The sequence below is a fragment of the Rana temporaria genome, chromosome 5 (assembly GCF_905171775.1).
Source record: "Rana temporaria chromosome 5, aRanTem1.1, whole genome shotgun sequence".
In the NCBI taxonomy this organism is placed as follows: Eukaryota; Metazoa; Chordata; class Amphibia; order Anura; family Ranidae; genus Rana; species Rana temporaria.
In genome coordinates, this window is record NC_053493.1 from 86618047 (window position 1) to 86636330 (window position 18284).

The following is an 18284-nucleotide window of genomic DNA, read 5'->3' on the forward strand; positions in this document are numbered from 1 at the left end:
TAAAAAGCTGCGCATGCTCAGAATCAAGTCGACGCATGCTTGGAAGCATTGAACTGATGTCGTTGTGTTTTACATCACCGCATTCTAAAACAATCGTTTTTTTAACTGATGGTGTGTAGGCACATCAGACCATCAGTCAGCTTCATCGGTTAACCGATGACAACGGTCTTTCGAACCGTTCTCATCGGATGGACCAATCATGTGTACGCGGCCTGACTTGTGTTTTAGTGCAGACTGGAAAAATCAGTAAGCTTATCAAACAAGCAGAAAATAACATTTCTGGGGGCATCCTGTAAGCCATCTGTGTATAGAATGCCTTCAGATTGCCATATATTGCATATTGTCTAAGTCTGTGAGTAAACTTTCCCAAGACAAACAGCAGTAAGAGGAATGTGGAGGGAGGGTAACATGTCAGCATCTGCATTCTTCTTGCCACTACTTATCTCAGGAAAGTGCTCAGACCCAAAACAAGTTCGAACGTCAGCCTTTGAATAGCCCCCTTACTGAAATTCAGCATAAACTTAAAAAAAAAAACACCTGCTGATGAGATCCTGGGGAATGATGGTACTCCAGATCTCACAAAAAAAGATACTACAGCACAGTTCAAGTTGTGTCTTCTAAGTGAGATTTGGACTACGCTACATTCCCCAGGATCTTTCTCCAAGAAGGATGATTCCAACCTCACCTAGACACCACAGGCAAAAGCAGGGGAAAAGGTTAATATACTTTGGCCCGGATTCACAAACAGCGGCGCATATTTATGCTGCCGTAGCGTATCTTCTTTACGCTACGCCGACGCAGCGCAGAGAGGCAAGCACTGGATTCACAAAGCCAGTGCTGCCAAATCTGCGCTGGGCTTCCTAGGCGTAAGCCGGCGTATGTGGAAGTGGGCGTGAGCCATGCAAATGAGGCGTGACCCCATGCAAATGATGGGCTGAGTCTCAGACAGATACGTATAATGAACGGCGCATGCGCCGTCCCGTGGACGCATCCCAGTGCGCATGCTCAGAATCACGTCGGATCTACTCCCTAAGATATGACGGATCACTGCCTACGGCGTGAACGTAACCTATGCCCAGCCATATTCACGTCCAACGTAAACGACGTAAAATACCACGGCTTGTGTTCCCTGCTGCAGCCCTTTGCATACACCTCCTTTATGGGGCATAACTTTACACCGGACGTATGACTTTACACGCACTGTGTCGGACGGACGTACGTTCGTGAATCGGCGTATCTCCCTCATTTGCATATGTGAATAGAAAATTAATGGGAGCGCCAAATACGTCCAGCGTAAATATGCGCCCACTCTATGCCGGCGTAGGCAAGTTACGTCGGTCGGATGAAGCCTATTTTCAGGCGTATCTTGGTTTTGTGGGCACGGCGCACAGATACGACGGCGCATATTTGCACTTACGCTGCGTATCTACGAGATATGTCGGCGCAAGTGCTTTGTGAATCCGGGCCTATATATTTTTCCTATCCCCTAAGTTTTTTTATTTATACTGCTTTTCTGCAAGGGGGGGAAATTCACTTAAATGTGGTATGTTATAGTGTACTTGTAGATACAAATATTAATTGGTGTAATTTTTCTTTCATTAGGTACAAGTGATTTTTAACCACTTCAGTCCCGGAAGGATTTACCCCCTTCGTGATCAGGCCATTTTTAATGATTGGGCACTGCGTCGCTTTAACTGACAATAGCGCGGTCGTGTGGCGCTGTACCCAAACAAAATTTACACACTTTTTTTTACCAAAAGTAGAGCTTTCTTTTGGTGGTATTTGATCACCTCTGCGGTTTTTATTTTTTGCGCTATAAAAAAAGAGCAAAAAATACAATCTATTTCTCCTCTCCTGACAGGACAGGGATTTGTGTGTTTACTCACACAAATCCCCATTCTTGCTCTCAGGCCTGCAATCGTGTCCGCCGGCCACACGCATTGGGTCCCCTCGCCGTGCAGCAGGCATGTGTGCCTGCTATTTCCCTTAAAGAGGCCTCAGTGTATATACAGCGATTTGCATAGCAGTGCCCTTCTGCCACCGTATTATGTACAGGAGCCGGTCTGGAAGCGGTTAATTTGAAAAGGTAAGCAGATGTTCAGAAGAAGACTGTTGTTTTCCCTTCTAGGGTCTGCACTGAAAACGCTAATCTGGATGTTTTCATAAAGTAAAATGGTCTCCTACCTGATCAATGATGTTGAAGATGTTATAAGCAGCACCTCTAGCCACAGAAAAAGCTTCAAGATGAGAAGCCGCCTGACCAAGGCAATAGCTGCTGAAGACCACACTGAAAAAGACCTGTAGATTAAATAGGCAACAAATTATATAATAAAATAATTTACTCGTTTACAACATTATGGGCCAGATTTATGTATATGGGCGTATTTTTGTGCGGGCGTAGCGTATCCTACTTACGCTACGCCTCAGCAACTTAGACAGGCAAGTGCTGTATTCACAAAGCACTTGTTCCGTAAGTTGCGGCCGCGTAGCGTAAATTGGCCAGCGTAAGCCCGCCTAATACAAAATAGGCTGGTAGGGGACGTGTTGTATGTAAATGAATCGTGACCCCACGTAAATGACGCGCCTAACGAACGGCGCATGCGCGCGCATGCTCAGTATCACGTCAAATTTATTCCATAAGATACGCCAGGCCCAATGCCTGTGACGTGAACGTAACCTCTGCACAGCCCCATTCACGTACGACTTACGTAAACGATGTAAAAAGATACGCTTGCCGACGTCCATACTTTGCATTGGCTGCGCCTCATATAGCAGGGGTAACTTTACGCCAGATGTAAGCCTAACGTAAACGGCGTAGCGGGCGCAAGTATGTTCGTGAATCGGCGTATCTACCTAATTTAAATATTCAACGCGGATATCTACGGAAGCGCCCCTTGCGGCCAGCGTAAATATGCACCCAAGATACGACAGCGTAGGAGACTTACGCCGCTCGTATCTTGGCCAAATCTATGCGTAACTGATTCTATGAATCAGGCTCATAGATACGACGGCTCACACTTACGAAGGCGTACGTGGAGATACGCCGTCGTAAGTCCACTTTGAAACTGGCCCTATATTTCTCCGCTATTTACAATTGCCTACACATAAATGTGTACATATAGGATAACTATTACTAACTAATAATCCATTATGAATAAAGCAGTTATTTGCATCCTGTCATTTCTATTCAACTCCTTGGTGAAATAGAGTATAAAAATTGTTTTAAATTTGTATTTATTTAATATGGTTGGAGCTAAAAAACTTAACAATATTATATAAATAAATGATTGGTTACATTTTCATATTTTCTAGTTTACCATATCTGCTTTCTTGCCAAAAATGTTTGCAGAGTATAATAGCTAGGGCTGAATTTTACACAGAGAACTGAATGAGTGGAGGATGTGACTAATTCCCCTGCCCTTTCTCTTCCTTCCTGTTTTCTGTAGATGACTGTGATTCAATGTTTCAATTAGAGAGACAGCTTCTACTGTACTCTCTTTTCAGAAAACCCATAGTGCACTTTAAATTGTGTTATGTTACACCCTGTATTAAATATTTATTTTTTATTTTTTAATAACCTTAATTATAGATTTCCTAAAGTCAAAATGTAGAACTTACCAACATAATTCTACCAACTGTATATTCATTTCCACTCAACACTAACGTTGTTCCATACCAAAATCCAAGTGCATAGGAAGCATAGATGATAAAGAACATAATTCCAACAGCCAATTGGGAAGTCATAGCCTTTTTTATACCAATTTTTTTAGCTTCTCCCAAGTTATTTGTGTATCTGAATATAGAAAAGAATACACAGAAGGAAAAGTAAGTTACATTTTTTTTAGCAAGCACACAAACATCTACTATATATTTGTAAAACTGCGTGTGTGTTAATATATACATGAAGGTGATATAGACCTTTGTATTTCTTTCTCTTGTCCTCCAAATGCCACCACCGTCCGTATGGAGGAGAGGACTTCTTCAGCCACAGCTCCAGCCTTTGCATATGCCGTAAGCTCTTTGCTTGTCAGTGATACCAGCATCTAAGGAATTGCAATAATGTTAGTTGGCAGTTAAGGCTTAAAGGGAATCTACAATGAGAGAATGATGGAGGCTGCCATTGCTGACCTATGCCTTTGAAAATTCTAGTTCCCTGGCTGCCATGCTGATTCAATATTGACAGAGTGGTTGTCCCTGAACAGGTTAAGGGATAAGGATTACTGACACTTATTTAGAGAATGCATGTTCCAGGTGTTTTGTGATTTTCCATGGCAATTTCAGGAAGCCAGCAATGGCAGTCACCAGTATCAAATGTGACTTCTAAAACTGGAAGTTTATTAAACAGTAGCAACATGTACAGCAATAGATTCCCCCTTCTTCAGAGCTGTTGCTGTGTACTATTTTGTGGGAACAATTTCCATGAGTTGTTATGTTGGATCAAGGTTTCTGAATGGCAGGTTGCCAACTTTAATTGTATGGGCATCATAGGGTTGTATATGTTTTCTTCCTATATTTAACTAAAGCTGGGCATTCTGCCGTTCTGCCGTTCAGAAACCTTGATCCAACATAACCATTCAGAAATGTTCCCACCAAATAGTATGCAGCGACAACTCTGAAGAAGGGGAAGTCTATTCCCCTGATATGCGTTGGCTTGATGTACATGTTTCTAATTTTTATAAAATGTCCATGAACCATATTATAGAAGTAACATTTCTCTGGACACCAGGTGCTCCTTTCTTTTTTATCTAAACCTTCTTCTTTCTAAGTCCCGCAGTGTTTGATACCACACATTATTCCTCACCTTTGACGATATGGCTGTTGAAATTGCCACAACAGGACCAGTTGACATGAGAACTAGAGCAAGTTTCCATCCATAGATTAATCCAATAAGTAAACCTGCTACAAAGGTTGAAACATTTTGAACGAGATGTCCGACTTTGTCACCAATTCCATCATTGATTTTGTTAACATCTCTGGCAAAGGCAAAAACATATATTATATTTAAGAAAATTATATTTTTATACAAGTAAATAATAAAAAAAAAGTTTTAGTCAAACAGGATAAATTTAAAAATAAAATAAAATTCTTACTCTGTAAGACGAGTGTTAAGTTCACCAGATTTAGTGACATCAAACCAGCCAATTTCTTTTGATAGCACAGAATGAAAAAACTTTTGTCTCATTCTTCTGGTCTGTCTTGCAGCAGCTAGAACCCAAAATGAGACCTGAAAGTATGCACAAATTATAACTCCTGCTCCTATTCCCACATAGTAGAAGGAAAACCTGAAAAAGAAAATAAATTATCGGTGAATATAACAAAACTTAGTAACTGAAAGGTTAGATATCTCTTATGTTTCTTGAATAATTCTGTGGTGAGACATCAACATTTAAGACCACAGTACTGCCCACATAAAGTGCTTCCATGTACGATTAGCAGAGGGTCCACAGAAAAACAAAGTTTGTAGTGGATGACCTATCTCTCTAGACCAGCCATTCTTAACTAGGGTTCCTCCAAAAGCCGTATTTTTCCAGAGCCAGTGGCATGACACCAGAGATCTTTTTAGATATCAGTAGGGGTGGTAGTCGGACCACTGCGGTAAGGGGGGCATTCTTCCACATGACCACCATGGTCATGTGGAAGAATGACCATGGTAGTTTTCCCACTGGCCCCACAATGAATGGGTTTAGCAGGGGTTTTCCTAAAATCTTGACATCATTTTAAGGGTTCCTTTGTTGTAAAAGGGTTGTAAAAGGTTGCTCTAGACATCATATATACCTGATATATCACCTAAAGCCCCGTACACACGGTCGGACTTTTGCCCAACCAACTTCAAAATCCGGCACTTTTCGTATTTGTCCGACCGTGTGTACGTTCCATCGGACCAACTTTTTTGGCTTCAATCGGACAAAAAGTTGGGTCTGTGAACGGACCAACTTTCTGTTCCGAAAAGTCCGATTGTGCAAAGTGCGACCGTGTGTACAGCAAACCATCGGACTTTTGGACAAAGTACAAATGCGCATGCTCAGAACCAATGTTAAACTCAACCAACAATAGCAGAAGTTAACCAAAGGGTGGCGGTAAAGAGCAAGTAAAACCACGTGATGTTGGGAAAGTGTTAGAAAAGTTTGCAGAAAAGTCCGAGCGTGTGTATGCTATGGGTGTGATCGGACAAATCAATTAGGACAAAATTCCAAGGGAAATTTTGTTGGATGTCCTACCGTGTGTATGAGCCTTAAGAGTCGTTTCATGGAACTGTAATATTTCATTTTTGTTAGATGTCTGTAGGTCTCATCATTCTCTACCTTTTATTCCTCTTAGGTACTCTAGCAGCAAGATTTATGCACTCACAATTCCAGCACTACCCACAAGGATTGGGCATTGTATCATTTGTATGAGTCTCACTCAATTTTTTTAATTTATTTTCTCTACAGGAAACAACTGTGAAGAAACATGACTCTAATGTGAGGAAGAACTTTAAATTCTAAAGGCCTCTAAAGCTATGATTCAGCCCTTTAGGCCCCATTCACACCTGAGCGTAGCGTTTTTTGAGCATTTATTTAGGCGTTTTGTCGCATGTTTTGTCACGTGTATTCGCACGTATTTGCACGATGTTTGTCCGACGTTTGTCCGACGTTTATGAACGTCCTTTTTTATTTTAGCCAATAGGAAAAATGATCATCTCTTTCATCATTTGTTGCTATGTTTGTAGATTTTTTTTAACTTCTTCCTGGGTGAATATTCTATTTCACAGAACAGATTAAAGCGACAAAATGCCCGTAGAAACGCTTGTTGTTGCGCTAGACGATTCAATCCAGCGTTTCCATTAGTTTCTATGGGAATACAAACGTTCAAAAAAGCCCAAATCAGCCCAATTCGAGTGACAAAAAAGGGTCCAGAACTTGTTTGAGCTTCAGGCGTTCAGCTTCAGGCGTTTTGGAGTGGAGATGTGAACCATCTATATTGAGAATAATTAATTTTTTCCCCTCTATCGTTTTATAGCTTCAGGCTTCAGGCTACAAAACGCTCAGGTGTGAATGGGCCCTTAGTTTCCACCTATAAGCAAAAAGTAATTTTATATTTAATCATGTTTAGCATAAATAAACAAAAAAGTCCATATTGTTAACTTACACAGTCATCTGTTCACTTAGTGGTCTGTATTTAGCACATTGGGCTGCAAAAAAATAAAATAAATAAAACATACAAATAAAAGTTATTCCTGTGTGTAAATGTTGGTCTGTATTTTAAATAGCAAAACAATTTTCATATAACCAAACTGAGCAAGGACAGGGTAAGCTGATCCTGGAAGACACATCTATCCTTCTGGCAAACACCACCGTTCTCGGTGTAGGCTCTGTTATATCTCTATAATATTTATCAAGCAACCTTATAATATTACAGTTGTATTTATGTCATCAACATAGAATGCAAGGATCCTTGGGTTTTTGTGCATTTAATAAACTTAACTCGCTGTTAAAGTGTATGAATGTATGAAAAAAATGTATATACACTATATACACATGTTTAGCAAATTTCTTCTGCACATGCACATTTCCCCCATGTGTTGCCTCTTTAAAAACACAGTAAATACTCTGCACATTCTGCCTCTGCTGCACTGAAGTTATCAGCGTTATCTGCCCTGCACAGTTCTCCTCTGTGGTTTACACAACATCGCCGCTCTATTTTATGGCGTTGAGAAAAGAGAAGAGGTGAACTTTTTCAGTTCTTAAAGTATAAAAGACCCCTATTTGTCACCCAAATCGCTCCCCTATTTCCTGAGAATGGTATAAAATACAGAGATGTGTGGCAAAAAGGTCAGGGGTTCAAAGCTGTTACCCCCCTTCTGGGATTTTTGTAGAAAGGCTATTGGCGCTATCTCTACAGAGATACACATACTCTGCAGAGTACACATTAAGCATGCTTTTTTAATGTGCTGTGTGCCTTTATATTTAAAGTGAACTACCGTATTTATCGGCGTATAACGCGCGCCGGCGTATAACGCGCACCCCAATTTTAAGAGGGAAAATTTTCTGGAAAAAACTAATAAGTTTAGCTTGTAGCTTCAATAAGTCTGCCCCATTCAAATTGAAAGGTAATAAGCGAAATAATACAACACTCTAGGTAGCAACATCAATTTAATAGAAATAACCCTGCCAATTGAGGACAGATCATATACTGACCACATTTAGAGATCAACCTCAAGTTTCTTAGATGAGGGGGAATAATTCGAGTGATATCGAAGAGGTCAAGCGGCTCTCACACATACCTCACATACCTCAGAGTGGGACGAGCGCCCGCCGGAAAAATCACTGAGCCGTCATCTCCTCTCACTCGTCTGTCACGTCACACATGCACGTGCCTCCGCCATCGGCATTGGACCATCTCCTGTAACAGACAGAACACTGGTCCAGTGCTGGTGGCGGAGGTGGGACTGTGCGTGTGTGACGTGTCAGCCGAGTGAGAGCCGAGAGGAGATGACGGCTCCGTGATTTCCAGCGGACGCTCCGAGGTATGTTATCGGCGTATATCGCGCACCCACGATTTTGCCCTGATTTTATGGGGAAAAAGGTGCGCAGTATACGCCGATAAATACGGTATTTAGAAAGTCTGTTTTTAATATGTATAAATTTGAGACAATTTATAGGCCTCATTTACACATGACATTTACATCCGTGCCTGTGCAGGACTGTGTTTCCTGGCAAAGTGTTGCATGCATCCCTGTGCCAGCAATCCCATTGTTGTCTACTGGGACACAGTGGCTGCGTGTATTGTGGGTGTGGGTCCCTGAATGCACATATAAACTCACTGCAGTTAGTTGCTTACTAGGTCCCCCTAATTATTTAATCATAATTATGTGAACAAGTCTTACATGAGTTTGATAGAGCTGAATCGTAACATAAAATGCTATCAGTCATATCGCCAAACACAATGAACATTAAAGGTTGGGAAACTCCATTTCCGATGGCTCCAAGAATTCCAATAATCATATAAAAGATATCAAGCCCATTGGCATATCGAAACTACAAAACAACAAAGAAAAACAGATAAAAAAATATATATTAAAAAGGAAAAAGTCATATTTGTCATTAAATATTTTGAAAAATATAATGGTGGAGTGACTTACAATTTGAATTGGGCCAACAGCCTTCATTTTTTCTTTTTCTTTGTTTTTCATTTTTGAATTCCTGGAGAAGTAATAATGACTGCATTTAATAGAAGCATTTTGCTAAGGCTGAGAAAGGACTTGTGGTTGTAACTTAATATTTTCACAATGGTATTTAATGATATGAGCCACCTATTTGTGTTAATCTTTATTCTTCACTATTCAATCAGCCAGTTAAGGCACACATGCTATTAAGGTTAAGCAGGGCTTTTTTTCAGGGGGAACTTGGTGGAACTCAGTTCCACCATCTCTGGCCCAGACCCTTTGGTGCCTGCTCACCACAATCACTTGGTTTTTGTGTTTACAAGTGACAGCTCTGCACTCTGTATGTAATGCAATCCTGATATTTAATGACCCTTTAACCACTTACCCCCCGGACCATATTGCTGCCCAAAGACCAGAGTACTTTTTGCGATTCGGGACTGCGTCGCTTTAACAGACAATTGCGCGGTCGTGCGACGTGGCTCCCAAACAAAATTGGCGTCCTTTTTTTCCCACAAATAGAGCTTTCTTTTGGTGGTATTTGATCACCTCTGCGGTTTTTAGTTTTTGCGCTATAAACAAAAATAGAGCGACAATTTTGAAAAAAATGAATATTTTTTACATTTTGCTATAATAAATATCCCCCAAAAATATATAAAAAAACATTTTTTTTCCTCAGTTTAGGCCGATACGTTTTCTTCTACATATTTTTCGTAAAAAAAATCGCAATAAGCGTTTATTGATTGGTTTGCGCAAAAGTTATAGCGTTTACAAAATAGGGGGTATTTTTATGTAATTTTTATTATATTTTACTAGTAATGGCGGCGATCAGCATTTTTTTTTTCGGTACTGCGACATTATGGCGGACACTTCGGACACTTTTGACACATTTTTGGGACCATTGGCATTTTTATAGCGATCAGTGCTATAAAAATGCATTGGATTAATATAAAAATGCCACTGGCAGTGAAGGGGTTAACACTAGGGGGTGGGGAAGGGGTTAAGTATGCCTGGGTGTGTTCTTACTGTGGGGGGGGGGGGGGGTGGCCTCACTAGGGGAAACACTGATCTTCTGTTCATACATTGTATGAACAGAAAATCAGCATTTCCCCTGCTGACAGGAACGAGAGCTGTGTGTTTACACACACAGCTCCCGTTCCCCGCTCTGTACCGAGCGATCGCGTGTGCCCGGCGGCGATCGCGCCCGCCGGGCACACGCACGGGAGTCGGGGGCGCGCGGGGGGCGCGCGCGCGCCCCTAGTGGCGGCTGGGAGAGAGGACGTCATACTACGTGCTCTCGCCCAGCCGAGCCACCTTGTGGACGTATAACGACGGTGTGCGGTCGGCAAGTGGTTAAGACACTCCTACTGTTCCCAAAATTTGATTGACCGCACCCACTATTTGATGTGATTTGGAGGGTGTGTGTAGGTGGAGGGGTTTTGTTGGGTCGTGGTAACCACTTAAGGACCGCCTTCTGCACATATACGTCAGCAGAATGGCACGGCTGGGCACATGTACGTACAGGTACGTCCTGTACATGTACCCAGCCGCGGGCGCGCTCCCGCGACCCGGTCCGAAGCTCCGGGACCGCGGGTCCCGCGATCGGTCCCCGGAGCTGAAGAACAGGGAGAGCCGCGTGTAAACACAGTTTCCCTGTTCTTCACTGTGGCAGCTGCATCTATCGTGTCATCCCTTTTATAGGGGGACACAATCAATGATGTCACTCCTACAGCCACACCCCCCTACAGTTGTAAACACACACTAGGTGAAACATAACTCCTTCAGCGCCCCCTATGGTTAACTCCCAAACTGCAACTGTCATTTCCACAGTAAACAATGCATTTTAAATGCATTTTTTGCTGTGAAAATGACAATGGTCCCAAAAATGTGTCAAAATTGTCCGAAATGTTCGCCATAATGTCACAGTCATGAAAAAAATCGCTGATCGCCGCCATTAGTAGTAAAAAAAAAAAATTTAATAAAAATGCAATAAAACTATCCCCTATTTTGTAAACGCTATAAATTTTGCGCAAACAAACCAACCGATAAACGCTTATTGTGATTTTTTTTACCAAAAATATGTAGAAGAATACGTATCGGCCTAAACTGAGGAATTTTTTTTTTTTATATATATATACATTTTTGGGGGAGATTTATTATAGCAAAAAGTAAAAAATATTGCATTTTTTTCAAAATTGTCACTCTTTTTTTGTTTATAGCGCAAAAAATAAAAACCGCAGAGGTGATTAAATACCACCAAAAGAAAGCTCTATTTGTGGGAAAAAAAGGACGCCAATTTTGTTTGGGAGCCACGTCGCACGACCGCGCAGTTAAAGCGACGCAGTGCCGAATCGCAAAAAGTGGCAAGGTCCTTTAGCTGCATTTTGGTCCGGGTTTTAAGTGGTTAAAGGAGTTGTAAAGAAAAACATTTTTTCACCTTAATGCCATCTATGCATTAAGGTGAAAAAACATCTGATGACGCCGCCCCCCCCCCTGAGCCCCCGTTTTACTTACCTGACCCCTCAAAAGTCCCGCGCGCGGTCCCGAGATCCTCTTTGCCGCTTAGCCTGGCCGCTGATTGGCTAGAGCGGATGGATTGAGAGCAGCGCAGCCATTGGCGGGGCCGAGTGATACAGTGAGTGGCTATGGCCGCTTACTGTAACACGGGAGCGCGCCCGCAAAGACTGACCACCATGCGAGCGCTCTCGCATGACTGTGGTGAGTTCTTGCGGGGAGGACCAGAGACAGCCGCCGAGGGACCCCAGAAGACGTGGATCGGGGCCACTCTGTGCAAAACGAACTGCACAGTGGAGGTAAGTATAACATGTTTGTTATTTTAATGCAAACATTTTTATTCCAATAGTAACCCTTTAAGTTCCAGCACCTATTGTTTGAGAAAAAAGGCCCTGGTTATATGTATATGAGGGGTGTTTGATGCCATTTTGTCTTATTTGTACTAAACAATTGAGCGAATGTAAATAAGTTGGCATTGTATATAATACAACTGCTGGTGTATATCTTCTTTTTTTTTTTGTTTCAAAGATGTTTATTGTTAGCTCTTCACAGTACAATCATTAAGACAAAGGTACACGGAATGACATCTCGGTGGTCACAGACCCATAAAGCGAAAATGAGCGGGCGCAGCCGCTTCGCCATACATAGAAAGGGTTTAAATAAAACATCTAAGGGTTATAATGCAGTGAATTAGGGTGATAACCACCTCTATAAACAATCTTCAACTTCTGTGATTGGTAGTCGTGCCAGGAGGCGAAAGTCTGCCCCTCGTGCGGCTTCCATAGCTTGCCTAAAGCAGTGAGTAGCTTATCTGAGGAGCGAAGGTAACGTGCTCCTCTCGTTCAGCCCTGGCGTCTTCCGAGCGCCTTTATGGATAGCTAATATCAAGTGTCTATCTGTCTACCGAGTGTGTCACTAGGCTGATCGCCCTAGCCACATCTCAGCTCTGTTGTCTGTACCGTTTAGCGAAGGGTCATCCCCGAGTGTCGAGGAGGGTATGTGGGATGCTTAAAGACAAGGGGAGGGGGGGGGGTAGGACCGGCAATGGGACTGGGGGGGGGGGCCGAGATGAAGGGAACGGAACATTCCGCCACAGCTCTGTAGGGGGGTATAGCACAGACGTCTGAGGTCCGTGACGTCAAGGTCTAACAGTCCGGTAGTCGGCTGTCGAGGTGTAGTGTTTCCAGCAGGCCCATGTCTCGTTGAATCTGGCAGGGTTGTCGTTGGCTTGGTGGACTAGGTCCTCCATCTCCATCGTCTTCTGAATGCGTTGGAACCAGTCCGCCAGAGACGGGGGTTGTGAGGATAGCCATTTGATTGGGATGCACATCCGAGCAGCGTTCACCATGTGCATAGCCAATGAGCGGTTATATCTCTTCGGGAGCGTCAGGGCGTGGTGAAGGAGGTATTGTGCGGGAGAGAAATCTAAGGTAACGGTGGTTATGCGTGCAATGAGCTTGTGGACCTCTGTCCAATAGGATTGGAGTGAAGGGCAAGTCCACCATATGTGGAGAAAAGAGCCCGTCTCCCGATGGCATCTCCAGCATGTTTTCGAGAGCGTGGGGTCAATTCTGTGTAGTTTGAGCGGAGTCTTGTACCATCGGGAGAGGAGCTTGTATGCATTCTCCTGTGTTTGGACATTAACCGAGCCCTTGTGGGCTAGTCTGTATACCGATTCCCATTCCGCTTCCGTGAGGTCAAGTGCGGTATCCCTTTCCCATTGTTGGTTTGCCCAGTGGATTTTGGAGGAGTGGGTTGCAAATAGTAGGCCATAGATGATGGAGATAAGGTGTCTCTGAGGCTCCTTACTGGAGCAGAGGTTCTCGAATGGGGAGTTGGGTCTGGACCATTGGGGGCTCGGGGCTGTCCTGTCTAGGAAGTGTCTGATTTGCACGTAAGTCCAGAAGGGGAACTCGTCCTTGTCAGTTGTAGCTGCCAGTTCCGTTTGTAGCATGAGTCTGCCTGAAGTAAAAAATTGATGTGCCTGGACCGTCGCGTGGGGCCAACCGTCCGACAAAAAGGCCTGGTGCATGCCTGGGGGGAAGTCAGGGTTCAGTTTGAGGGGGGTTATCGGGCCGCATTGGTCCGACAGGTTGTGTTTGATACATGCCTCTCTAAAGGCCCGTAGTGACTGGAGTATGAGGGGATGGTTCCCGCAGTCAGGCGGGGTGTTTCCCTTTGAGACCCATGGCAGGTGAGACAACGGGAGGGGAGAGAAGGCCTGCTCTATTCCCACCCATTGTTTACGTTTCCCATTGGTGGCCCAGTCAACTATTCTAGTGAGGCTACAGGCCAAGTGGTATTTGCGTAGGTCCGGGAGGCTCAGTCCCCCTTGCAGTTTGGGGACTGTGAGCCAGTCATAGCTTAAGCGAGGTCGGGTGCCCCGCCACACAAAGGATGTGCATGCCGATCTGAAAGATGAGAAGAACGCCGGGGGGAGTCTGATGGGAATCGTTTGCATGGCGTACAGTAGTCGTGGAAGGATGTTCATTTTGATCACCGCGATCCTGCCGAACCAGGACAGGTGCTTTGAGGACCACCCCTTCAAGTCCTTCACCACCGCTTGGAGCAGTGTGAGGTGGTTAAGGGAGTAGAGGTCTGATAGGGATGCTGGGAGTTGTATCCCCAGATATGTGATGGCTCTAGCGTTCCACTTGAAAGGGAAGTTCACCTGACATAGATCCCCCAGGGATTGGGGTAGGGAGACGTTGAGAGCGTAAGATTTGGAGAGGTTTATTTGCAAATTGGAAAGAAGCTTAAACTCATTGAGGTCTTTTAGTAAGTTGGGGATGGTCGTGAGGGGGTCTCGAAGGAACAGGAGGATATCGTCCGCGAATGCGGCGAGTTTATAGGTCCGGTCCTTGATCTCAATGCCCTTGATCGTCGGGTTGGACCTGAGTCGTCGTAAGAAGGGTTCTAGTGTGAGGACGAAAATCAGGGGGGATAGGGGGCACCCCTGACGTTTCCCGTTCGATATGGAGAAGGCGTCCGACAGGTGGCCGTTCACACTGACCCGTGCCGTGGGGCCCGCGTATAGCATGGCTATATAATTTAACATGAGTGGCGGAATATTGGTGGCTTCAAGGGTCGCTCGCATGAAATCCCACGCCACCCTGTCAAACGCCTTCTCCGCGTCGAGTGAGAGAAAGAACCCCGAGGATTTGGTGGAGGTAAGCCAGTGGTGTATGTTTAGGGCCGCTACGGTGTTGTCCCTCGCCTCACGGCCAGGGACAAAGCCGGCCTGGTCCATGTGTACAATATTGGGCATGTAGGGGAGTAGCCTGTTCGCTATAGTCTTGGCGAACCATTTAAGGTCTACGTTGAGGAGCGAGATGGGTCTATAATTGGTCACTATTGTCGAGTCCTTGTCAGGTTTGGGGATGACTACAATGTGTGCGGTCAGTAGGTCTCGTGGAGGGGTTTGGGCTTTGGCGAAGGAGGCAAACGCCGATACGAAAAAGGGTGTTAGAACCTCAGCGTAGGTCTTATAGTACCCCGTAGTCAGCCCGTCTGGGCCCGGGCTTTTGCCCGTTTTCAGTTGTTTTAGGGCCAGTCCTACCTCTGCACTGTTTAGGGGTCTGTCTAATTCTGCCCTGGCCTCTGCCGTCAGCTTGGTAGGGCCGTATTGGCGCAGGAAGCCGTCAATTAAGTCTTTCCGTGTGCTTTGTGCTTTTGGTGTGGTCGGGGATGGTAGGTTGTAGAGACCGGAGTAATAGTTGACAAATAGCTTGGCTATGTCGGGAGTGGATTGCACCTTATGGCCTTTGTCGTCCGTCAGTGAGTAGACGGTTGCTTTGGCTCTTTTGGTTTGTAGGGCTTTCGCCAACAGTTTGCCCGCTTTGTCGCCGTGTTCGTAGAAGGATTTCTGGGCTAGAGCATAACTACGTCTTATCTTTTTACCTATAATCTCCAGGAGTTCTGTCCTAGCCTGGCTGAGTTCCTGTAATGTCGCGAGAGCTTGAGATTGTTTGTGTGCGGACTCCAAGCGTGAGATCCGTGCTAGGATATCGTTGTACTGTTTGCGCTGTGCCTTGTTGCGTTTGGCAGCCGCGGCTATTAGAAGGCCTCGGACCACGCACTTGTGCGCCTCCCAGTTGATGATAGGGGCTGTGTCTTCCGGGTTGTTTTCCCGGAAATATGCTGTAAGAGCCATCTCCAGCTCCTTTGCCACTACCGAGTCTGTGAGTAGGGACGGATCTAGCCTCCACACCCTCGCGCGATGGTGGCAGGGGGGAAGGGACAGTGTCATTGAGATTGGGTGATGGTCCGACAGGAACATGGGCTCTATGGTTGCAGCGGTCAGCCTGTGTAAGTCGTCCTGGCTTATTAGTAAGTAGTCGAGTCGGGAGTATCGATTATGGGGGGCTGAGTAGAATGTGTAGTCCTTGCTGGAAGGATTTAAGGCGCGCCATGTGTCGTGGAGCCTGTGGTTTTGGAGGATCGCTTTAATTCTCCTCAGGGCCGTGTACCGGAGCGAAGACGAACCCGTGGACGTATCTAGGGCTGGAGTGAGGGGCACGTTGAAGTCGCCCCCCAAAATCAACATCCCTGCCTGGAAGGGTGTCAGCACTTCTGAAACTGATCTAAAAAATGGGACCTGGCGGGAGTTCGGGGCATAAACATTTGCGAGTGTGATCGTACGGTTCATGTAGGAGCCCTTCAGGAACAAGTACCTTCCCTCCGGGTCAGCTAGCGTTTCTGTCATTCTAAAGGGGCAATTTCTGGCTATTAGTATGGAGACACCTTTTGTCTTGATGCGTGTGTTCGTGGCGTGGTGGGCTTGCGGGAAATGAATATTGTGCAGTTTGGGTATGGTTCCTGACTTGAAGTGTGTTTCCTGCACAAACACTATGTCTGCCCGAGCCCGGTGCATGGCCAGGAGGAGTTGGGCTCTCTTTTCGGGGAGGTTCAGTCCCTGTGCATTCACCGAGATCACTTTCAGTGTTGGGTTATCAGTCTTCGATCGTGAGTCCGACATTGTGATTGTCACTGTAGTCACGTGTCAACGGGTGGGGGGGGGGGGGCGTCTGAGCTGTGGCGGAGTAGGAACCGGCCTCTGGGGGGAGCTTTGCAGAGACGGGACTAGGGTTATAGTTCAATCGGGGGGAGGGGGAGGGGGGGTTCGTTGCCGGGACTACCACCTGAGTGGTTATTAGCGTACGGTGGGAAGGAGGGAGGGATGTGTGCCCGCAGAAGGGCGGGTGTTTGTAGGGGGGGGGAGGATGAGGTTTTGGGGGAGGGGGGTTACCAGAATTCCCCTCTCAGAGGGGGAGATAAAACCGATTAGGTGGGGGGCACTGTGGCCCACCACCTATCTAGAGTGAAGTACTCAATCGGTTTAGTGCGGCCGCACGGGATACCCACGCCTAATGATAGGCCCAGACACCACCGTGCGGTGCCGCGGGGGGGGTTAGCCAAGTCCCAGCCAGAAGGCAATTGGGTAGGATGTGGGGGATCAACAAAGAAATGCCCGAGCCTGGTATGCCACCCCAGAGCGGTCTGCCTTGCGTGTCCTCAAGGGGGCAATCTCTGGGGCCCTTAGTGTATGGAGGTCAAGGCGTCTCGGTCTAACTATCTGCTATACTTGCAGCCTAAGGGGGTCTGGTGATGGCGGGCTTATAGAGCTATGTATGTTATGGGGTGCGTCTGCGCTCGCCTCTCCCCGCGGCCGGGCCACCACCGAGCCATCGGTGTACTTGCGTCCGCGGCGGGAGGGCGAGAGAGAGACACCCGCGTGCCCCCTCCACCTCCAGCAGAACCTCCCGCTTATAAGACTGGCAAAACATCAGCTAGCTAGCATGATAACCCCGCTACAGGGTTGCATCTTATCTCGGGAGCAGTCTTGTGAGGCGGTGAGCCACCGTGCTTATACTTATCCTAAAGTTCGGATCTTGACCGGCATCGCTATTCTTTGCGCCCGCAGCTGCCTGGGTAAGAGAGTCATTCGGGGTTGCTTCCACGTTACTCGGTGAGGGAGCTCTTTTGCGGAGGAATGTCTGTTGGATGATGTGTGAGGCCTGAGGCATTCGGGCCTCGCCCCCTTGTTGGACCCCGGCCCCTTGCCAGTGACGTGAACCAGTCCTAGAGGGCGTTTCCCTCCGGTGTATCTCCATAACTCAGGGGTGCTGTCACCGTTCCAGTCAGCCCGGGGCCTTGCACGTTGTTCCTGTACGCCGGGCCTGGGAAGCTGGTGTGTGTGAGTGCCAGTAACGCCTCCGTCGTTAGTTCAGATGAGGAGAGTGACGAGGGTATCGCGTCCGGCTGCATTGCTTGTGGCAAGGTTCCCCCCCGCCTCTTGGTGGGGGGATGAGTATCCCTGGCACTTCTCCTCGAGACATGTCGCTGTAGGGATCCAGGGTAGCAGTTCCTGCGTCGGGAAGAAGGAGGTGCACTTTGCCGTAGTTCCGGTGGTGTAGGCTGGCGCAGGGCATCTTGGGCAATGTAGTATGTAGTTGAGTCCAATCGTTGCGGGTCCCGAAGAGCGTCAGAGGATGGACTACGTTTTGCTGTCACGCCCCTAAGGTGGGTGGGACGGAAGTTTCCCGCTCGGAACGTAAGGCCTGGCGACAGTCAGTCAGAGCAAAAGACCGCGCATTTCAGCTGTCTCTGGGGGATACAGGAAAGTTCA

At 46.1% G+C, this 18284-nt stretch overlaps 1 protein-coding gene across 1 annotated transcript in view; it reads right to left on the reverse strand.

The window, feature by feature from the left end:
- Window positions 1–18284, reverse strand: part of LOC120940140 (ATP-binding cassette sub-family B member 5-like) — a 72778-nt gene that overhangs the window by 37348 nt on the left and 17146 nt on the right. Inside the window, exons 3-10 of the mRNA XM_040352807.1 lie at window positions 9122–9182; window positions 8867–9017; window positions 7129–7171; window positions 5091–5282; window positions 4802–4973; window positions 3919–4043; window positions 3619–3793; window positions 2185–2298 (exon numbers count right to left, since the gene is read on the reverse strand). Coding sequence (XP_040208741.1) covers window positions 2185–2298; window positions 3619–3793; window positions 3919–4043; window positions 4802–4973; window positions 5091–5282; window positions 7129–7171; window positions 8867–9017; window positions 9122–9182 — 1033 coding nt within the window. The remainder of the gene's footprint in view (window positions 1–2184; window positions 2299–3618; window positions 3794–3918; window positions 4044–4801; window positions 4974–5090; window positions 5283–7128; window positions 7172–8866; window positions 9018–9121; window positions 9183–18284) is intronic.